Source organism: Anomaloglossus baeobatrachus, chromosome 8, assembly GCF_048569485.1.
Source record: "Anomaloglossus baeobatrachus isolate aAnoBae1 chromosome 8, aAnoBae1.hap1, whole genome shotgun sequence".
NCBI lineage: Eukaryota > Metazoa > Chordata > Amphibia > Anura > Aromobatidae > Anomaloglossus > Anomaloglossus baeobatrachus.
Genome location: NC_134360.1, coordinates 213635015 through 213660074, shown reverse-complemented (window position 1 = coordinate 213660074; position 25060 = coordinate 213635015). Strand labels below are relative to the sequence as shown.

The 25060-nt window shown below is 43.8% G+C and overlaps 1 protein-coding gene across 1 annotated transcript in view; it reads right to left on the bottom strand.

The window, feature by feature from the left end:
- Positions 1 to 25060, bottom strand: part of BRINP2 (BMP/retinoic acid inducible neural specific 2) — a 482664-nt gene that overhangs the window by 427000 nt on the left and 30604 nt on the right. Inside the window, exon 2 of the mRNA XM_075320160.1 lies at positions 22926 to 23221. Within this exon, the coding sequence (XP_075176275.1) occupies positions 22926 to 23170 (245 nt within the window). The 5' untranslated portion in view covers positions 23171 to 23221. The remainder of the gene's footprint in view (positions 1 to 22925; positions 23222 to 25060) is intronic.

Here is a 25060-nt window from a genome sequence, read left to right as displayed (position 1 = left end):
TGTTCTGCCATAGACCATATGTACGTGTGGAGCATACGTGTGCCCGTGTGCACCACATGTCAACATGTCCGTTTTTCTCCGGCATCATGGGTGTCACATGGAACGCAAACAGACCACACAGAGGTGTTCCGTGTGACACGCACCGGAGAAAACACACGTGTTTGAGAAAATAAAATAAAACTTTACTCACCTTGTCCAGCCCTGCTGTCTCTGCTGCTGCTGTCACTTGCTACCAACCGCCGCTCATTATGCTCATTGAATATTCACTTCACTGCGGCCGGAAGCAGCAGCAGCGGGGAGTCGGCAGGGCCGGAGACCGAAGATCAGCACCACAGACAGCGACGCCAAGGACAGGTGAGCAGAAAGTTCCCGTTCTCCGTGTGTTATCAAGGATAACACACGGAGAACACACGTAGTCCATGCACACAGCACACGGAAGGGCAAAATGCACCTTTGACACGTCCGTAAAAACATGCGTGATTTTCATGGACGTGTGAAAGATGCCTTAGAAATGGAAAATCCCCAGACAGTGCTGAATCCACCATATAGACAGACACAGGCACTGACCGTCACACCCTTTTGAAATGTAGGGGGACTTGTTAGGGTGTTCCTCAGTGTACATTGTTTTGAGGGGCTGAAATCAATACCTGACTATTCTGCTCCATTCATGGCACACTTGCGGACACAGAGACCGCTTTCCCATCGCACAACCCAAGATAATATATGGTAAGCAACTATATACTGGGGATTGTGACATGCAAGGATGGCACTTTTGTCTTTTAGTGCTTATGCTTGGGAATCTAATATATAAAGCTGAGTGTATGTGTGTATGTATGTATGTATGTATGTGTGTGTATGTCTGCTAAAGGAATCTGCACCGTCGCATTTACAATCATGAAATTTTACACAACCAGCTCATTTGACTCAGGGAACGTCATAGACTATGTTTTGAGGGCAAAATTTAACCCTTCACTTTACAGTTATTTGCAAAAAAAATCTGCTTACATTAAAGTCAATGGAGCTGGGAACTGATCTGTTATTATAGACTCCTATTATGGACAGAAAAAAATGACACACAGATAGACCCAGACACACAGAAAGAGACACACACACACAGAAAAAGACACAAACAGAAACACACACACAGAAACACACACACACATACAGAAAGAGACACACACACACACAAAAAAAGACACACAGAAACAGACACACACACACAGAAAGGGACACTCAGAAAGAGACACACAGAAAGAGACACAGAAAGAGACAAACAGAAAGATACACATAAGCAGAAAAAGACACACAACCACACAGGAAGAGACACACACACAGAAAGACATAAGTAGAAAGAGACACACACCCACACAGGAAGAGACACACACATAGAAAGAGACACACAGACAGAAAGAGGCACACACACCGAAAGACACACATAGAAAGAGACACACAAAAAGAGACACACAGACAGAAAGAGACAAACACATGCAGAAAGAGACAGACAGAAAGAGACACATATGTGACACCCTGGCAAAACCTGGTAGTCACACATAGGCCCCCGCATAACACCTTCCCTCACCTAGGTAACACACAGCCAACCTGAAACCCTAATCACCCCCCCTTAGGGCAAGACAGGCACACCAGTGGGCGGGACCAAGTGGTTAGGGAACGCCCACCTAAGGGCCTAGACAGCCCGGGACGGGAATACAGTTAGTTTAAGCAAACAGTTCAAGTTGAGAGGAGTGTGGGCTGGAGCTAGGTGTAGCTCCAGCAGAGGAAGTTCAAGTTGAACAGTGCCAGGGTCGGAGCCCTGGTACCTTGGCTAGGTGGCAGACGGTGGTCTCCATCAGCAGGAGACGGGAAGATGGCTCGGTAGATGCGAGGAGGACCGGAGAAGGGTTGGAGCCCACCGGTACCGACACTGGAGACCCGACCAGAAAACGTGCACAGAGGGGGTACTCGGACCCTGAAGCCAGGACCGAAACCAGCGGCCTAGCTAAGTAACCGATTGAGGGCAGGATTATAGGTCCTGTCCCAACCTAAGTCCTGAAAAGTAGACAACCACCCACAGAGAGGGATAGGGCAACCGCCAGGGCCCATAGATCCCACGGGTCAGCGTCAGACGGGCACGGCTCCTCAGGCCCACAGAAAGCCGGGAGCGGACTCCTGAGTTCCACACCAGGCAGTCCACAATACACAAAACAGTGCAGAGGAAAGGACAGCGACCACCAGCCCGGGTGAGCGGACCAGAGTACAATCGGCCGCGAGGCCGGCCATCAGCACCTTGGTTTACCAAAAGACTCATGTGATTTATTCAATAGTGAGTAACCACAAGCCCCCTGCCGTCGCCAAGCCCTGTACAGAGACACTGGGCCCCGGGGCAACCATCCCTACCTACGGAGGGGTTAACATCCGGCTGCCATTACATCTCCCCCGGGTATCCTACAACGGCAGCGGTGGTGTCCCACCTCACCACACACCGTGGGTGGCATCACAGATAATCTACAATCAGTCCCATACAAATACGTCCCCCCTTTTTATTCGGAGTGTCCGCGAGACCCCCGGTCCGGGGAACCCCTTGAGCCGTACCGTAGGCCGCGGATCCGAGCAGCGCCGGCTGCTGGCACAGGGGCGGAACATATACACAGAAAGAAACATAAACAGAAAGAGACACAGACAGAGACACACAGACAGAAAGAGACACACTGAAAGAGGCACTGACACAAAAAGAGATATATTTCTGTCTGTTTAGTTTGAAACTTCTATGTGCAAAATAATTTTTTGTTAACGCATTTTATTTTGTTATAGTTAAGAATAGTTAGTTACTATCCTGGGAAATGGCAGGTAATACAGCTATTATCCATTAATATCATAAAACATTATACTAGGTAAAGAAGTCTTCTGAAACATGGTATACATTGCAGTATGATACAAAGCAGAATGATCTAGGGAGCATGCTCGGGAAGGTGACTGAGTATTTTGTACCACACAAAAAAGGGGCAAGTAAGAGGCAAAGACTGTAATAAAAATGCAGCTGTTATTTTTTTTTTTAGCTATTTTGATAAAAGTTTAAAGCCTAAAGGCATCAAATCGCTGCCGCTAATGTCACCATGGAAACCTTTAATATGATAGGGAATGAAAATAGCCAAAGAAAAAAAAAAAAACTCGACATTTTTCCCCGTGTCGCTCTCGCTGGCAGAGTTCTGAAATGCGAAAAAAAGGGGGGGTGGGGCAGAAAAAGTCGCCTTCCATTTAGGTCCTTACATATTTATGGAGGATGCTTAAACCACATAAAAGAAAGTCGAAGCCGATGCATCTTTCAGGAAATATTTATTTTCTTAATACGAGTAATGAGAAGCGGGAGCTCAGGAAGAACTCGCGGAATGAGGATTGAATAATGTATTGTGGCTGAGGAAGATGTACTTCGGTAATATTGCTTTCTTATTTTTGTCTTTCATCTCCATTCCTTTGTTTTTTTGTTTTTTTTTATCCTCATCTCATCTTTTTTTTTTTATGGCTTTATCTTCCCTGTTTCGATCCTATCTGCAGCCTCCTGGCTGGAGCTTGTGTGGAAGTAGCTGCTGCCCCCCGGGGAGCGCCCCTTCCCTTCCTGTCCCTCCTCCGTCACTCCACTGTCTCTGGAGACCCTCCTGGCACAAAGGTGGAAAGATTATACCTCATCCTTCCCTCCTCTCATCTCTCTATGGCACCGAGGTGCTATGGCAACAGGTGTGGTGGTAGGATTGATGGCTCCAGATGCTCATCAGGCCCGATGCTCAGCTGGCACCATATTAGTTTTAGTGGTTGCTCCAATAAGAAGGTACCTGCCATAAAGCTTATGGAGCAGAAAAACAGCTCATTGTCAGCCTGTTTATTGCTGGAGTCATCATGGATTCTGAATGCCAACTTGAATGCCACCGACGGATCCAAGACTTTGTGCTTTGACATTTGGCGGCCACAAACCTGTGTGTAGTGTTCTATGCCGGTGGCTGTGACCTTCCTACCCTATCCGCATGGCACTTGAGCTACTCATAAATGCCCATGAGTAATGCCTATACCCAGCACTGGCATGGGACGCCCAGTGATGGAGAACGCTCCTGTGTGCGCTGATCTATGATAATGCGCTCACTGTGTGCCGGTCTGGGACTCCGAGCTCCCTTTGTGCACTGATCTGATTATCTGCTCCCTCCGTGCACCGCTCGCTGTATGTTCTCATTTACAGCTGTAGCCTCGCTGTGGGCAGCTCTGCTTTGTGACTATTACTTTGCTGTGAATATTCAGACTAGAAGATTTGTTTGCACGCCGCTCTGTGATTACGGAGCCCTTTACGTACCAATGTGACAGTGCCGCTTGTTCGGAGAGTGATTGGTCGCTATACGCACTCTATATAATCACCGCTGCAAGATATAGCATTCCACATATGTAGCATACTGATGTAGCAGAGCTGAATTGGCAGTTGGGCATAGCACATTTTGCTGTCACGCTGCGTTATCTGCAAAAATGTACTCAATTATCACTTCCATGTCAGCGGTGGTAATTACAGAAAGTGCTATTTATGCTTATATTACTGCCCGTACATAATGGCATCCATATAGATGTAGCAGAGTTGAATCTATCATATAAAACTGCATTAGGGAAAATATAGTTCAGCCTTTTTGTGTAAATTGACACCAGATTATTTTAGAAAAATTGGGACAATTCCGATAAATCAGGTTGCAACGAGTTTGCAATCGCGTTGGGGGAGAATTCATCGTGAGATTAATTTTTGAAGTCAGCTTTCCTTGTGTCTGTGTTGACTTTACATTATGCGTAGTGTTGAGCGAGTAGTTAACTATTTGTACTCACTATGCTGTTAGTGAGCACTGTCTGCTACTCGCATATTCGTTATGAGTAACGGGTGCAATGTAAGTCAATGGGAGATACTCACTAAGTAGCAAGTAACCCGAGAGCCGTACTTTTCGTGTGAGTAGCGAATAGTTAAGCTTTCAGGTTACTCGCTACTTAGCGAGTATTTCCCATTGACCTACGAGTACATTGCGCCCGCTACTTGTAACGAATATGCAAGTAGCGGACAGTACTCACTAACAGTTTAGCGAGTACAAATAGCTAACTACTCGCTCAACACTAATTATGCGCCAAATTTATCAACGTATCGTATGATGGTAAGTGTGTGAGTGGTTGTTTCATCAGTTTTGTATGAGTACTTTCTCCACTTTTATCACAGGGCATTAAAGGGGTCGTTCACTTCTCTACAGTAGTGGCCGCATTCCTGTAAAACTGATAGGGAAGGATTTTTTCAAATACCTTGTTTAGCCAATTCTGCCTCTGAGTGGCTTAGTGGCTCTATTGTGGTCCACTCATCCCCGTCACGTGGCTCACAGGCTCTGTGACCTCTGAGATCCAGTGATGTCACGTCAATTTCCTGTTGACCTGACATCACTTAGGCTGCCCCAGTCTCCGTGAGTGACTGAGCTGTGGGTGGAGTTTCACCGCTCATCACAGCGCACAGTATTCACAGACAGATAGTATACACAGACAGTATATACAGACAGACAGTATACACCCAGACAGTATACACAGACAGATAGTGTACTGTAGACAGCCAGTATATACAGACAGACAGTATACACCCAGACAGTATACACAGACAGACAGACAGTATTCACAGACAGATAGTGTACTGTAGACAGCCAGTATATACAGACAGACAGTATACACCCAGACAGTATACACAGACAGACAGACAGTATTCACAGACAGATAGTGTACTGTAGACAGACAGTATATACAGACAGACAGTATACACCCAGACAGTATACACAGACAGACAGACAGTATTCACAGACAGATAGTGTACTGTAGACAGACAGTATATACAGACAGACAGTATTCACAGACAGATAGTGTACTGTAGACAGACAGTATATACAGACAGACAGTATACACAGACAGACAGATAGTATACACAGATGATTAAGAACGCTCCGTTCGAAACGCGTCTTTTTTGTTCATTGATGGACTTTTTTATGGAATTTTAAAACTTTATTGAAATAAAGACGAAGTTTTACTTTATACAGACATGAATGCTGGAGTTTTCTCTCTATACAGACAGACAAACAGTATACACAGACAGACAGTATACACAGACAGACAAACAGTATACACAGACAGTATACACAGACAGACAAACAGTATACACAGACAGACAGTATACACAGACAGACAAACAGTATACACAGACAGATAGTATACACAGACAGTATACACAGACAGACAGTATACACAGACAGTATAGATAGACAGTATAGACAGACAGTATTCACAGACAGATAGTATACTGTACAGACCTAATACACAGGTATTATAGACAGATAGACAAACAGTATACACAGACAGTATACACAGACAGACAAACAGTATATACAAACAGTATACACAGACAGACAGTATACACAGACAGTATCCACAGACAGATAGTATACTGTAGACAAAGAGTATACACAGACAAACAGTATACACAGACAGTATACACAGATAGACAGATAATAAACACAGACAGACAGTATACACAGACAGACAGTATAAACAGACAGCATAGACACACAGATAGTATACACACACAGTATACACAGACAGACAGTATAGACACACAGATAGTATACACAGACAGACAGTATACACAGACAGACAGTATAAACAGACAGTATAGACACACAGATAGTATACACAGACAGTATACACAGACAGACAGTATACACAGACAGACAGTATACACAGACAGACAGTATAAACAGACAGTATAGACACACAGATAGTATACACAGACAGACAGTATAGACACACAGATAGTATACACAGACAGATAGTACACACAGACAGACAGTATACACAGACAGACAGTATACACAGACAGACAGTATACACAGATGGACAGCAACATATTGCACACTAAACAGGACACACATCTTATGCATAACACATACAGGCAGCACATAACACATGATTCACATTATACTCACCTCCTTCTTGGCCTCCTGGAGTTCAGATAAGCAACTTCTACGGCCACAGCAGTGCAGGCACCCCCCCCCCCTCTGTGTGGTGAAGTCGGGAGCAGACAAAACACACAGGAGGGGAGGGTGCCCTGTGCTGGAGCCTGTGCACCGCAGGAGCAGCAAATGACAGTGAACTGCTGCTCCCTACGGCGCCCCATCTGCTGTTTTCCTAAAGGTGCCCTGTGTGAATGGTGGCCATGGTACTCACTTACCCTAAACTCCCCCAGCATCCTCCTGCGACGCTGGGAACTGACCAGCATGTAAGCGGCGCAGGGCATGATGTCAGTGTCATGCGCGGCCATTTACAGTGGCGTCAACTGTCAGCGTATTCTCTGCTCCCCATGTCCAGGATCGTGTGCATGGGGAGCAATATCGGTGGCCGATACATCTACGTGCTGCGATGTATTAAACTTGGATGCGCACGCAGCCTCCAACACACATCTATCTGAATGAGGGCTTGGAGCCAATGGGTCCCCTGCACCCCGGGCCCGGTCGCAGTGGTGACTGTGGCCCCTGGCGGAGGCCATGTCACGTTTCCAGAGGCACTGATGTGCCTAAACAGTGACAAATCCCCCAAGTGATCCCATTTTGGAAACAGCATTCCTCTAGGAATTTATCTAGGGATGTGCTTGGCACCTTGGACCTCCAGGTGCTTCACAGAATTTTATAATGTTGAGCCGTGAAAATAAGAAATTACATTTTTTCCAGAACATTTTTTCTTTAACCCCCAAATTTTAATTTTCACAAAGGTAACAACAGTAAAAAGCACCATACAATTTGTTCTGCACTTTCTCCTGAGTACACCAATACTCAAGTGGGGTGGAAAACTACTGTTTGGGCACAAAGCATGGCTCGAAAAGGAAGAAGCTGCATTCAAATTTTGGAGCGCAAAATTGTCTGAAATAGATAGTGGATGCCATGTCGCATTTGCAGAGCCACCAATGTGCCTATGCAGTGAAAAACCCCCACAAGTAACCCCGTTTTAAATGCTACACCTCTCAAGGAATTTTATCTGGAGTTGTGGTGAGTGCATTTAACCCGCAGGTGCTTTATAGATTTCACATAAGTAAGGTAGGATGTGCCATCAGTCTGTTTCTTATATATGATATATAGTATCCATGTACACAATCGAAGTTAAATACGCACATACACGTACCACATGGATATACACATTAATATTTTTGTTATGCACTTGTTCAAATGACCAGATTATTTTTTGTTGTTCCTTCATTCATTGATTCATTCATACATTCATAATTGTACAGCCACAACGTTTTTAGTTTTGTAAAGCTTCACTATATTTTTTATGGATTTAATGGAGGGAAAACATTTTTTTTTTTACGTAATCGTACCAATCAACATAAATAATTTGTTCACTGTACTGTATGGGTTGTTACAATTACAGAGATACCTAATATTTCCATGCTGCTTACTGGTCTATGAAATTTATTTTTAAAAAGTGTATTAAAAATATGATTATTCTAACTCTTTTTTTATTATTATTTTTAAGTTATTTTATAGTAGAAACAAATCTGTATTATTTTTCACTTAATATACAGGTATATAGAGTTGTTCTTATATAGAGATGTTTTTATGTACCAGTGTAAAATGCCTGTAAAGAAGAAGAATAGTATTTATATCTTCACGCAGACAAAATCCTTTTATACTTGGTAATGCAGCCTGTAGCTCCTGCCTGCCGTGCTAGAGGTTAAGAGCTTGAATTTTGCAAAGACCACACATCAAGAAAAGCAATTAATTAAATATATTGGTGAAGACAGACAGTCAGATGCTGGGGTTCTTCCCACAATGTTGATGGACAGGAATCTACTCAGGTGCACAAATCTGTTACTGTTCCCTCTCTGTGTATAGTAATTTATGACTACCTTATGATTTGTCCAATAAACTCAGATGATCACCTCTAAAGGGGGCTTTACATGCAGCGATATCGCTAGCGAGCGTACACGGCCCCGTCATTTGTGCGTCACGGGCAAATCGCTGCCCGTGGCGCACAATATCGTTAGGAGCCGTCACACGGACTTACCTGCCTAGCAACGTCGCTGTGGCCGGCAAACCGCCTCCTTATTAAAGGAGGCAGTTCGTGCGGCGTCACAGCGGCATCACTAAGCGGCTGCCCAATAGAAGCAGAGGGGTGGAGATGAGCGGCCGTAACATCCCGCCCACCTCCTTCCTTCCTCATTGCCGGCGGCCGCAGTTAAGCTGTAGTTCGTCGTTTCCGAGGTGTTAACATAGTGATGTGTGCTGCCGCAGGAACGACGAACAACCTGCGTCCTCAACAAAATTAACGACGTGTCAACGATGGACAATTTAGTGAGTATTTTCCATCATTAACGGCCGCTCGTTGGTGTCACACGCAACAACGTTGCTAACGATGCTGGATGTGCGTCACGGAATCCGTGACCCCGGCGATATATCGTTAGATACGTCGTTGCGTGTAACGGGGCCTTAAGAGTGCAATGGTCTATGACTATGTTCATCATTTGTGCAAAGATTTGTGACTATCCTGTTTCTTTGGGTAGTGATCTGTTAGTATTTCCTTCTTGTTTGCACTGATTGGTGATTGTTACTAGAGATGAGCGAATCCAATGTTCGTTTTTCTTCCCGAACACCAACTTAAAAAAAAAAAACAGTTTGGGTGCATTACCTATGCTGTGTTTGAATGGCTCACACTACAACAGTGTGATCAGATGTAGTATGCAAACCCCCCCAAAAGAGGAAAAACCCAACCACCCTCCCCTAGAAGTGTTCTGTTTATGGCTGACTGTATGTGGGCAGAGACCCAAACTGCCAATATGTGACTTCCATTAGAGCTCGGGTCAAGTTCAAACCTATGAAGGGTCAGTACAGCTGTACCCTCCGAACTGAATGTCCACAGACTTTCTCATCTCTAATTGTTACCTCTCTATGTGCATCGATTTGTGATTTTTACTGTACCTCTCTGTATATACTGTTCTATGACTATCACCTCCCCATGTGCACTGAGCTATGACTATCACCTCCCTATGTGCACTGATCTGTGACTATCACCTCCCCATGTGCACTGGGCTGTCACTATCACGGCCCCATGTGCATTGATCTGTGACAATTACCTCCCTGTCTGCCTCCCTATAATCATTTAGGATGCAATAGTCTATAAAGATCACCTCCATATGTGCACTGATCTGTGATTATCACCTCCCCATCTGCACTGAGCTGTGACTATTACCTCCCTATGTGCACTGAGCTGTGACTATTACCTCCCTATGTGCACTGAGCTGTGACTATCACCTCCCTATGTGCACTGAGCTGTGACTATTACCTCCCTATGTGCACTGAGCTGTGACTATCACCTCCCTATGTGCACTGAGCTGTGATTATCACCTCCCTATGTGCTCTGAGCTGTGACTATCACCTCCCTATGTGCACTGAGCTGTGACTATCACCTCCCTATGTGCACTGAGCTGTGACTATCACCTCCCTATGTGCACTGAGCTGTGACTATCACCTCCCTATGTGCACTGAGCTGTGACTATCACCTCCCTATGTGCACTGAGCTGTGACTATCACCTCCCTATGTGCACTGAGCTGTGACTATCACCTCCCTATGTGCACTGAGCTGTGACTATCACCTCCCTATGTGCACTGAGCTGTGACTATCACCTCCCTATGTGCACTGAGCTGTGACTATCACCTCCCTATGTGCACTGAGCTGTGACTATCACCTCCCTTGGTGCACTGATCTGTGACTATCACCTCCCTTGGTGCACTGATCTGTGATTATCACCTCCCTATGTGCACTGATCTGTGATTATCACCTCCCTATGTGCACTGAGCTGTGACTATTACCTCCCTGGGTGCACTGAGCTGTGACTATCACCTCCCTGTTAACTGCCTCCCTATAATCATTCAGGATTCAGTAGTCTATGAAGATCACCTCCTTCGGTGCACTGATCTGTGACTATCTGTGATTTGTTCACTGATCTGTGACTATCACCTCCTTAGGTGCAGTGATCTATGCGCTGATCGGGGCACATCAGCAGTCTGCATGCACTGATCTGTAATCACCAGCTCCTTATATACATTAACATTTGCTCCCAATCCTATGTGTGCACTGAGCTCTGTTAATTGCAGTTCCTGTCCTTGTCATTGCCAGTTCTCTAATTTCAGTCTTTCATTGTATACGGCTCCTGTGCCCTGTCCCCTTCTCTGCAGCTGCAAATCCCCCATGCGTACAATTCTGTAAATACTCTGTTCCTGCACACACAGCTTCACTTTCATGCTATTTGTTATCCGCAGCTTATCAGAATGCAGCGCATGATTCACTATTCCAAATCTAGAAAATATCCGATAGGTTGATCCCAGTAAACGCTGCTCAGTGATTTCTGACTTCCGCTGTTCCTTGCTGTATGCAGTAACACTACTGACACCTGTCGATGTTGCAACAAGCTTGTCAGTGAACCCTTTTTTTCCCTTGACCCCTTGTTACATCCACACGGTTAAGTAATTTTCCTTTTTTTTTCTTTTATTTTGTGTATTTCTCAAAAAGAATCGTCTACAAAATGGCCATATTTCACATACACAAAGCGCCACGGCAAGATTCATATGTGAGAGTATTTTAAAGGGAACTTGTCATCTGATTCATGCTACCCGATCCACAGACAACATGAGTCAGAGTTCGGCTAGTTTCACACTTGCGTTGAACGGTATCCGTTGCATTGCGTTGTGTGACGGATGCAACGGATGTGTTGCATATAGTGGCACAACAGATGCAACGGATGCTGCAAAACAACGCAATTCATTTTTGTTTTGTTTTTTTACAGTTTTACCGTCGGCAGACTACTGTGAACGATCAGCTGATCACTAACAGTAGCCGGCTGCCGGGTGATCAGCCGATCACTCACAGTAGTCGGCCGCCGGGTGATCAGCCAATCACTCACAGTAGCCGGCCGCCGGGTGATCAGCTGATCACTAACAGTAGTCGGCCGCCGGGTGATCAGCCGATCACTCACAGTAGCCGGCCGCCGGGTGATCAGCCGATCACTCACAGTAGCCGGCCGCCGGGTGATCAGCCGATCACTCACAGTAGCCGGCCGCCGGGTGATCAGCTAATCGTTCAGTCGCCGACAATGTGTGCGGGGGGCGGGGGCGGAGTGCGAAGTGGGTGGAGCCGAGCGGGGCCATGGCTGAGGATGTCAGTGTCGCGGGGACGGCATCGCTGGGGGACAGGTGAGAGTGTGTGTGTGTGTGTGTGTGTGCGCGATTGTGTGTGTGTGTGTGTGTTTTGTATGTGTGTGTTTTGTGTGTGTTGTGTGTGAGGGAGGGAGGGAGCGGAGCCGAGCGGGGAAGTGTCGGGCTCCTGGCACACGTAACCAGGGTTCCTTGGTCACCCGATGTGTACCCTGGTTACGGGTGGAGGGAGCCAGAGAGAGCATGCGCAGTGAAATCCAAAGGATTCCGCTGCTCAAAAAAACGTTACATGCTGCGTTCCTTCCGCCCGACGCAGCGTCAAAATAACGATGCTGCGTCGTCCGGCGGATGCAACGCTGACACTTGCATTACAGTGCATCATCCATACAAGTCTATGGAGAATAGCGCAGTGAGTTAACGGACTGCGCTATTCTCCATAGTGACGGACTCTGCTGAACGCAAGTGTGAAACTAGCCTTCCTCTGCAGAGTTTTTGAGGAACCATATTTGAAAAGGTGACCGGAGATCATGAATCTCGAATGACTAGTCAGAGGCCAGTCCCCAACATCTTCTCCCTGCCCTGGTCCCTTTGCCTCACAGGTCTCTCCGTATGCATACATATATAGAGAGGCATGACAATTTAGGGGAATGCGGAAGGAGAAGCCACTGGGGACCTGTCTAGGACTAGACAGTCGAAACTCATAGAAAGCCATTCCTCAAAATGTCAAATGTCAAATGTAAAACAGTTTGAAAAGTTGCAACATTATTGTGCCATGCAGTTTTGCCAAAATATTGCGAATTTTGGCATTTTCATGCCATTTTCAAGGAGCTGGGGGTAATCTGGGGTTGAACAGAGCATGGCTACACCTGTCACTCAAATTAACCATTAGTGCCAGTGTTTCTTAAGCCAGAAATGTTATTGTAATCCCCACTTGAGTAAGGTTTTTGGCGACGCACACCCCACTAATAAGAAGAGTTGAATTACTAGGACAACCCATTCTGATTAGACTTGTTGCCCCCAGATAAAAAAAGACCCTGTATTCACCTCTGATTCTGGCGCTGTTCCAGCGCTGTCGGTAATCGTGGCCGGGGCTCACATGACATTGTGATGTCACTTGAGCCCTGCATCGAATCACCGCCACCTTCTCTCCCTACGCCTTTGGACCAAATGAGTTAATCAACAGGAAGTGATGCTGCGGCTGCCACTCACTTCCTGGCGATTACTCATTTGCTCCAAAGGCGGGGGATAGAGAAGCCAGCGGTGATTGGACGCAGGGTTCCCGTGACGTCACAATGTCACATGAGCCTGAACCATGATTACCGACAGCACTGGAACGGCGCCAGAATCAGGTGAGTACAGGGTCTTTTATTTTAACTGGGGAATACAAGTGGAATTAGAAGGGGTGGTCCTACTAGTTGACAACTCCTTTAAATGGCGTGAGATTCTTAATAAACTTGACGCATCTTATTCCTCATAGCCATAGTCTCCAGCCGACTCTTCAAAGTAAAACACACTTGGCTGCAATGATGTTGCCAGACTCGGATTCATGCTGCATGTGGTTCGTTCAGGATGAATCAGGGGAACGTTTCCCTTTAAGGCTGAGGTCACACGATTGTTTTAAAATGACAGATGTTCATGAAGAAGAGATGGAAAATTGAAATCCGTTAGGTATTTCATATGTTATGCGAGCCCTATGTGATTGTGTGAATTTTTTCTGGCCTAGCATCAGCATGACATGCGTTTTTTATCACTTTTTAGGCTTTCTTTTTGGAGGATGGTTGAACAAAGCCAAGTGAAGTGAACCACCGATGAGGTGAGGGATGAAGCCTCCTTCTAACTGCTATCTACGTAGATGCCATAGTGATGAGTGAGCACTACCATGCTCGGATGCTCAGTTCTCGAAATGCTCAGATCAGCTCATCTCGAGTACCAAGCATAATGAAAGTCATTGAGAAACTCGAGCATTTTTCTGGAATATCTTCTGGAAAAATGCTCGACTTTCCCACAAACTTCCATTATACTCGGGAAGATGAGTCTAGCCATTCCAAGAGTGTGGCTGCTCTTTACGAGTACTGGGCACCCGAGCATGGTATTGCTTGATCATCACTAGTTCTGAGTAACGAGCTCCAGATCATGGTAGTGCTCGCTCATCACCAGTTACGAGTACTGAGCACCCGATCATGGTAGTGCCCGCTCATCACTAGTTACGAGTACTGAGCACCCGATCATGGTAGTGGTCGCTCAGCAATAGTTACGACGCGTACTCAGCACCCGAGCATGGTAGTGCTCACTCATCAATAGTTACGACGCGTACTCAGCACCCGAGCATGGTAGTGCTCGCTCATCACTAATTACGACTACTGAGCACTCAAGCATGGTAGTGCTCACTCATCACTAGTTACGAGTACCGAACACTCAAGCATGGTAGTGCTCACTCATCACTAGTTACGAGTAATGAGCCCCTGAGCATGTTAGTTAAGAGTACTGACTACCCGAGCATGGTAGTGCTCACTCATCACTAGTTACGAGTATCGAGATCCCAAGCATGGTAGTGCCCGCTCATCAGTAATTACAAGTACCGAGCACCCAAACATTGTAGTTGTCGCTCATCACTAGTTACGAGTACTCAGCACCCGACCATGGTAGTGCTCTCTCATTACTAGCTACGGGTACAGAGCACCCGAGCATGGTTGTGCTCACTCATCACCAATTACGAGCACCCGAGCATGGTAGTACCCGCTTATCACTAGTTATGAGTATTGAGCACCCAAGCATGGTAGTGCCCGCTCATCACTAGTTATGAGTACTGAGCACCCTAGCATCGTAGTGCTTGCTCATCACTAGTTACGAGCACCCGAACATGGTAGTGCTTGCTCACCAGTAGTTACGAGCCCACAAGCAGCCGAGCATGGTAGTGTTCACTTATCACTAGTTACGACTACCGAGCACCCGAGTATGGTAGAGCTCGCTCATCACTAGTTACGAGTATCGAGCACCCAAGCATGGTAGTGCTTGCTCATCACTAATTACGAGTAACGAGCTCCCAAGCATGGTAGTGCTCACTCATCACTAATTACCAGTACCGAGCACCTGAGCATGGTAGTGCCCGCTCATCACTAGTTACGAGTACCGAGCACCTGAGCATGGTAGTGCCCGCTCATCACTAGTTATGAGTACCGAGCACCCGAGTATGGTAGTGCCCACTCATTACTAATAACAGCATCTCAGGTGTTCAGTATATTGGACTGCATCTAGCCCCAATGTCAGATTTTGCAGCAGATTGTCAGCTATATATTACAGTCGAGCCTTGCTCCAGACGGCATTTCAGATCCAAGTGCCAGAACCATAAATATGTGGAGAAGGGTAGGAAGAGGTTAAGAAAAGCTGAGAACAAATTTATTTATGATGCTGTGTGAGCAATGAAAAATCCTGAAAATCTTTCACAATATGTCATATTTTTGAGTAGTTGTGGAACGTCGGCCTCATTCCAGTAGTGTAGCTCGGAGGCTACTAGTGGGGCATGAGCTCTAGGTGCTGGTTGTCATCGAAAGTACCAACAAGTCTCAACCCTGAGCGCTCAGATAAAGCGCTAGGTCAGCAAACTGACTCTTTACCCTCGGGGGCTCCAGAAAGTCTGTGTATGTGTTGTAAAATAACCACACTGCGTTCTTGAATTATAATTAAAAGGATAATCCCCATCATTTATTTATTGAAGAGCCTGATCCAGTCATTTAAAGATGATTTGCATATAGGGGCTTATCTAAAATGTCATAGCAAAATTGTGATGGGGCTCCCAGGTCTCCAAACACAGTAATACAATCAAACCCTCCACAAAGGAATGCTACCCAGGAAGTCATTTGTTGTGTCCCGTTGTCCTTAGAGGGGTCCGTTGGTATATAAAGATGATATAAGTAGGCACCAGCATTTACATACTCGTGACTTTTTTACTTGTCTTTTTTTGTATAATGCTTTAAATTTGCTTAAAAATGGCAAAAAAATATCCACTTTCATCTCTACATTTTAGATAAAAGATCACACAACATATCAAGCAAAGCAACTTTTCAAATACATCGGAAACCTCTATTCATGTTTCTGCTGGCGTCAGAGCTGAAATTTGCAATAATCCCAGAAGATTCAGTATCTACACAAAGTTTGAAGTAGTGCTTGCTTTAGGAAAAAAAGAAGCATGTAAACTGGATAATATACAGTAATCTGATCCGATGCCAGCAGCATCGCAGAATCTCAGCTAATCTCTTCGAGAAGTGTCTGATAACAAGATTGTTGACTGTTTCCAACAACCTGCAGAACTATGAATGCAGCTCTAGACTGGGGGGTTTTAACATACAAAAAGTTGCAAATCAGGGTGTATTATTTTCTCCCTGAAGGATTTATTAAAACTTGAGTCAGGACTTAACTCAATTATTAGTGCACATTTATGACAGGTATAGATTTCAATTTCTGGCCAAGAACAGGCAATGATGCTCCAAATTTAAAGGATATAAGTTCTTCTTAAACAAAACCTGTCACTTGCCATAAGAATGTCATTTTTTTTACCTGATATAAATGTTCTTTTGAATTTATCAATGTTTTACCTTTGTTCCTGCTCCTTTCTGTTCCTCAGATATGGCCTGCTCTTCCCTGTATATAAAGCTAGTCATTTTAGCCAACTCGGAATAGTGCAGAAGACCACAACTACTAGGTTCAGAAGACCACATCAATCAATATTGAAGGCCACATCCACTTGATGCAGACCACATCAATCAATGTTGAAGACCACTCCCACTTGAGGCAGAAGACTGCATCAATCAATGTTGAAGACCACTCCCACTACATGCAGGAGACCACATCAATCAATGTTGAAGACCACACCCACTTTATGCAGAAGACGACATCAATCAATGTTGAAGAGCACACCCACTTTATGCAGAAGAACACATCAATCAATCAATGTTGAAGACCCCACCCACTTGGGATAGAAGACCACATCAATCCATGTTGAAGGCCATAACAACTTGATTCACAAGACCAGATCAATCAGTGTTGAAGGCCACACCCACTTGGTGCAGAAGACCACATCATTTAATGTTGAAGACCACACCCACTTGATGCAGAAGACCACATCAATCAATGTTGAAGACCACACCCACTTTATGCTGAAGGCCACATCAATCAATGTTGCAGACCACACCCACTTTATGCTGAAGACCACATAACTCAATGTTGAAGACCACTCCCACAAATGGCAGAAGACTACATCAATCAATGTTGAAAGCCACACCCACTTGATGCAGAAGACCACATCAATCAATGTTGAACACCCCAACCACTTGGGGCAGAAGACCACATCGATCAATGTTGAAGACCACACCCACTTGATGCAGACGACCACATCAATCAATGTTGAAGACCATACCCACTTGGGGAAGAAGACCACATCAATCAATGTTGAAGACCACACCCACTTGATGCAGACGACCACATCAATCAATGTTGAAGACCATACCCACTTGGGGAAGAAAACCCCATCAATCAATGTTGAGGGCCACACCCACTTGATACAGAAGACCACATCAATCAATGTTGAAGACCACGCCCATTTGGGGCAGAAGAACACATCACTCAATGTTGAAGACCATACCCACTTTGCCTAAAAATAGTAGATATTTATAAAGGGAAGAAGGAGTCATATCTCAGAAATGGAGAAGTACAGTCACAAAAGAACAGATTAAAAAACACAGCTGTTTTTACAAGAGATAGAAAAATACCTATTTATGGCAGGTGACAGATCGTGTTTAAAAATATTTGCTCATTTTAGTCCAGTGCATGAGTTTAAGCCTGTCTATGAAATGCCAGTCTGAGTAAACCTCCTCCATTGTGTATATACCGAATAATACATGCTTTCTTCTCAAACTATGGTCTTAGGCTATGTGCGCACAGTGCATTTTTCGCGGCGTTTTTGCGCGTTTTTCGGGTGCGGTTTTGGCCTCAAAACTGCAGGACTTTGCTTCCCCAGCAAAGTCTATGAGTTTTCATTTTTGCTGTCCGCACACATCTGTTTTTTTTACCTGCGTTTTTGAGTTAAAAAAAAAAATGGACATGTCAGTTCTTTCCTGCGTTTTTCTGCGTTTTCCCCCCATGCAATGCATTGGAAAAACGCAGCAAAACGCAGAGATCAAAAACGCAGCAAAACGCAGCCAAAAACGCACCAAATCGCTGTGTGACTGCAGACTTGTGAGTTCTCACATAACGTGTACTGTGCACTGTGAGGATTCACCAGTGTCAGAGCTATGAATGGTGAACATATGGCTGCGAGTATAGGATATGCATATGCCCGGTCAGAATCTGACTGGATGGGTGCAGCCTCGCTCAGTACACTTTCATTAAGTAGTAACCTCGCCTACTTTGTCGGATTCTTGCCAGGAGTAAACATATTGCATATTTGTGGCCATGTGACATCAGTAAATCCTCACAATGCACAGTGCACACGATGTGAGGATTCACAAGTCTGCAGTCACATACAATCACTGCAGATTTGTAAATTTAGACTGGACAACCTCTTTAAAAAAACAGTGGATGTAGTATTTATACTGTATATGGGCATCTCATTCTTGTATATATAGACATAAAGTTTTGTACAATACAACCTAGCAATGGTCCTTGACATCTGAACTTGGGAACTGAATGCCAATGAGCACTAAATGTAGGCTTTCTATTTAGAAATGAAGGTAGAGTGCTGAGTTTGCAAGTATAGTTAAAGGGGTTCTCCAAGAATGTACCAAAATGGCCTCCATCATGTAATTCAAACAGCGGCCTGTCCTACGGATGGTTCAGAATGGGCTGTAGTCTGAAGATATATGTGGTGCCCCTAAATACATCAGGGTGCCACAGGGTACTGCATCCTTACCCAGGGTGCAGGGCCCACCCCCCCATGGTTCCAGGTGCCCAAGAAGCCGATGTCACTCCCATCTGCACCACAAAACCCAATCATCTCACAGCAGTCACTGCCAGACACACCAGGGGGGTGGACAAACTGGAAATGAGCTGGCCACTGGGGGACTGAGCAGACTGTGAGAGGGAGACAGGGAAAAGGAAGTAGTCTTCAAAGAGAGAGGAGCTGGGAGAGTGAGCCCCTGGGGAGCTAGGGACACTGGTTGGGTCGCAAGCAGTGATCCGGGTCCAGAGACGTCAGGTACCGGTAGCAGGGGCATTGGACAAGGGTGTGACGGACATAGTCTTGGAGGACTGTTGGCACCAGAAGGCCCAAAGGAACTGACCGGTACCGAGCACGACGGGGTACAGGACCTTAGGTCAGGAGCCGATTCAACGTCCTGACAATTCACCTGTAAAGGAGAGGACCTCCAAGGACTTCCCTACGAGCTCAGAGGTTGAGGGCATCAGCACAACGAGGGGGACAGGTGTATTCAGACATAGTAATCCACTAAAGTCCCACGTGCCAGCCCTCAAGACCACAGCTACACTACAAATAGAGAGCAGGGCCCTCAACAGCTTCAAGCCACGGGAACCACCAACGGACCACAAATTGTGCATGGAGGCAGGCTCTGGATCACTAAGTGACATCGGTGGGACTGGGTACTTGGACAGACTCCCGGCAGCGGCAGCTGTGCACAGAGACTTTGGTTTACCTGCATTGGGTGTGTGTCTCCTTTATAAACCTCATCCAGCAACACGATTACCCACAGTGAGTACCCTGGTCCCCTGCACCCTGTCCACCCAAAGCACCAACACCGTGAGTCCGGGGCCGTCCCTGCCTGCGGAGGGACTGACACCTTGCTGCCCAACACCATCTGCCCCGGTACTTCTTCCACCAGTGGCGGTACTCCCATTAATGCAACCCACAGGTGGCATCACAAACTAGTCCCCTGTAAATACCCCCCTTTCACGGATCAAAGTGTCCGCCAAGCCGGGTCCGGGCCCCTCGAGGCACCACGATCCCGGATCCGAGCAGTCCGACCAACACCGGGGCGGTACATATACATCTCCTGAGACCTATGTCTTAACTGACAGAGGAGCTGTATTGTAAGCACACATACTGGAGCTGGAGAAGGGCTGAGACAGGAAATAAATCAATCTTCTCAATTGGATGTACATGGGCTGAGGCTGGAGAGAAAAAAATCCTTTGTGCTTAGTCAGCCTATGAGAAGATTTATTTCTTCTCCCGTCAGAGCCCTTCTCCTTGACATATGATACTCTTCTTCTGTGATTTTAGATAGAAGTCTCGGGAGTTGTGTTTCTTTGGACTGCAGCCGGTCACGACAATTTACTAGAACTGGCTGCCATTTGAATCCTATGATAGGGTTATTCTTTTAGCTTCTTGGAAAACCCCTTTAGGGAGATTCTCTAAGAAGAGAGCTAATTTGCATAACTTATTTTCATCAATAGTTGTTTGTCCTTATACCAGCCGGCAGTCACCCCAAGTAGAAACAGTATCCCCTAGATATTTGCAAAGTCCAATTTAAAGGGCTATTCCTATCTCCCTCAAAGCTCCTATCGCAATATGTAATAGGCATAATAATAATAATATTAGCAAATTCCTCTAATTAGCAATGTAGCATAGTTCTTATGATTCACTACGTCGCTTACCTCATGTGCAGGACATTGCAGGACCTTAAAGGGGTATTCCAATCTCCAAATTCCTATCCCAATATGTAAGAGATGTAATAATAATAATAATAATAATAATAATAATATTAGCAAATACCTCCAAATAGAAATGTAGTATAGTTCTCCTGATATAGCCATGTCTCTTATCTCATGTGCAGGGCATTGCAGCTTAGGTATCCTTAGTTATGACCAATGATATAATGACAGTTAGTGAGTCGCTAGTGGTCATAACCATGGCTATCTAAGCTGCAGTGCCCTGTGCATGAGGTAAGCGGCATAGTTATTCAGGAGAACTATACTATATTTCTAATTGGAGGTATTTGCTAATATAATTATTATTATTATTATTACATCTAGTACACATTGGGATAGGATCTTGGAGATGGGAATGCCCCTTTAAGTATCCATGATTATGACGATAACCAAATAACTAACTCTGAAAATATGCATGGTCGTAACCATGGCTCCCTAAGCTGCAATGTCCTGCACATGAGGTAAGCGACATAGCTAATCAGGAGGACTATACTACTTTCTAAATGGAGGTATTTGATAATATTATTAAAATTATTATTACTACACCTACAGTACTACATATTGGGATGGGATCTTGGAGATGGGAATATCCCTTAAAGTATCCATGGTTATGACCACGACCAACTATCTAACTGTGACTATATTAGTTGTTGTAACTAGTGTTGAGCGAGTAGTTGACTATTCATACTCGCTATGCTGTTTGTACTCTTCGCTACTCGCATATTCGTTACGAGTAGTGGGTGCAACATAAGTCAATGGGAAATACTCGCTAAGTAGATAGTAACCAGAAAGCGGTACTATTCGCTACTCGCACGAAAAGTACAGCTTTCGGGTTACTCGCTACTTAGCGAATATTTTCCATTGACTTACATTGTGCCCACTACTCGTAACAAATATGCGAGTAGCGGACAGTATTCGCTAACACCATAGTGAGTGTGAATAGTCAACTACTCGCTCAACACTAGTCATAACCATGGATACCTAAGGCCCTGCAATGCCCTGAACATGAGGTAAGTGACATAGTGATCAGAACTATACTACATTGCTAATTGGAGGTATTTGCTAATATTATTATTATTATTATTATTATTATTATTATTATTACTACTATTATTATTACACCTACTACATATTGAGATAGGATCCTGGAGATGGGAATACCCTTTTAATAACCAGTTGACCCATACCCTACTACTGCTAATGAGTGACACCTTGTTTTCTTTCTCCTGGAAAGTTCTTAGAGCTTAGATTAAATAAGTTTGCATTATATCTATAATTCAAGAATATGAAAGTACAGCATGACTCTGAATATAATAGTATTCTGAATATAATATAATAGTCAGTTGTAAAGTGCTGCGGAATATATTATTATGATTATTATTAATAATAATAATATTTTGTTTTATTGAGCCACAATATTTTTATTATTATTATTATTATTATTATTATTAATAATAATAATAATAATAACATGGCTCTATAAAAACAAAATTATTATTATTATAATTATTATTAATAATAATAATAATAATAATAACAATTTTGTTTTTATAGAGCCATCTTATGTATTATTATTATTTATTATTATTAATAAAAATAATAATAATAATAATAATAATAATAATAATAATAATAATAATAATAAATATGTTGGCTCAATAAAAAAGATTATTATTATTATTATTATTATTATTAGTTTTTTTATTATTATTATTATTATTAATAATAATAATAATAATAATAATAATACATAAAATGTCTCTATCAAAACAAAAGATCATTATTATTATTATTATTATTACTATTATTATTATTATTATTAATAATAATAATACTAATAATAATAATAATAATAATAATAATAATAATAATAATAATAATAATAATAATAATATAAAACATTGATGGCTCTATGAAAACAAAAGATTACTATTATTATTATTAATAATAATAACAATAATAACAATAATAATAATAGTATATAAACATAAAAACAAAAACTTTTCATCATAAAAGTAATCCATGAGCTCTCACCTGTGAACGCGGTACCTGGTGGTATATCCTTGTTGGTACCTCTCGGCAAAGTCCATGTATTGCTGGGCCCCATGGAAAGGGCCCCTGTTACTAAGCAACCAGTCCAGCGATGCCTGACCAGATGAAGCGGCCGAGCCATGTTGCCTAGAAAGTGTGGCTGTAGCGGTTGCCAAACACAGCATTACAGACAACCAAGTCAGCACCAGCCATGCCCAGTCAGAGCGGGTGTACGGGTGCCACCTCATGCTTCTCGGACGCAGCGAAATGCTTCATTCTCCCCCTCACGCCCTGTCTCCCTGTGAGGAAACAAACAACAAAAAAAACATAGTCAGGCGCGAGAAAAACACGGTTATCAAAAGTCAGCTTCCATCCTCCCTATTTCCATCTTTATATACTGAACAGTCTGTTGTGTTTACTTTCCGTAATCAAAAATTGACAATACCAATAGCTCAGAATTTGCTTTTCCTGGGAAGTTAAAATGCCCGCCATTAACACTCATTAAATCAGCCGCTCGGTTACCATGACAACTGTTGATAGCGGCCACAAAACTAGTCCGCGTGAAGAAAATTCAGAGTTTTTTTTATTCCAGAAAATGTAATGTAATTAGCTTTCTTATGAGCATTCAGTCACCTTTAAATTAAAAAATTCACTTAATTGCTTACTGCGCTTGGCGCACACACGAAAAAATAAAAAATAAGTATTTTACTGTGTTCTTTGGGTTCATTAAGTTTCCGTTCCGTCAGAATACAGGTCTAGACGATGTGAAATTAAAGATTTGGCGTAGGCGGCCATATTCGCGCGTTTATATAGTAATCCTCATCGGTTTTCACTTTGGATCTCAACTATATAAATTTGAAAGCTTTAATGGGCTGTCGTTCTATCTATGAAGTATCCTATTTCCATCCGGTGTTATTGTACTTATCCCTTTGTCTGGGTATCACATAATTAGACAATTACGTGAACAAAAAAAGAAAAAAAAGCGAAAGGGCAGGAAAAATCAATTTACTTATAGGTAATGCGCCTCTCAATGAAACGGGCATTAGGTAAACAGAATGATACTATTACACTTTTGGATATTGAGTGTTTTGTTTTTATTCATCCTGTTGTTTCTCATTAATAGGTCGAAGGCATTAGTAGACGCGAAAAGGTACTTAGAGGAGAAAAAAAAATCAACAAGTGTGATTTTCTATGTAATATTGTGCCTGACAAACACAGCAATTACTAAATATGAGCCGTAAATTATAGGTATCAGAATTTTTCCGATTAGAAAAAAAAAGGTCTGCTCCGTCTGGGGTAAAAAAAAATAATTAAATTCTAATTTCACTTAACACTTTTAGGAATCTCTCACACCAACTTATAGGCAGTGTGCACACACTGCGTTTTTGATGCATTTTTTGGTGCAGTTTTTGCCAGCAAGGTCAATGAGAAGTGTTGTGTGCATGTTGCTTATTTTTTCTGTGATGAACTACCACTAGGTGTCACCAGATGCAACTACTGACGGGGAAGTGAAATAAACTGGAAGTCAGGAGCAAAAAGGTTATTTATGGAACACAGGGATGAAACAAAGCTGAGGTCAGAGTATAAGCCGGAGGTCAGAAGCCAGGAAGTCACGTAAGGTACACTGGGGGAAGTGGAGCCGAGGTCAGGGTACAAGCCAGATGTTAGAAACCAGGAAGTCACGTAAGGTACCCTGGGGGAAGTGGAGCCGTGGTCAGTGTACAATCCAGAGGTTAGAAGCCAGGAAGTCACGTAAGGTACCCTGGGGGGAAGTGGAGCCGAGGTCAGTGTACAAGCCTGAGGTCAGAAGCCAAGAACATGTGATCATGAACACTAATGTGTTGGAAACGCGTCTTGTGAGTCACGTTTTTATTGGAGATGGTGTATCCCCCTTTTTTCCTCTGATTTTAAATAATGAAATAAAGAAGAAACTCTGAATTTTATATGGTGCTGGATCTTCACCTTTTTTCTGAGAAACCAGGAAGTTACATAAGGTACACTGGGGAAAAGCAGAGCCAAGTTCAGGGTACAAGCTGGAGGTCATGAGCCAGGGAACAACATCAGAGCCAGGGACACAGGAGGAGAGGGGTAACAACAGGTTTGGGGTAGGAGGACAAAATTAAAGCACAAACAGGAGC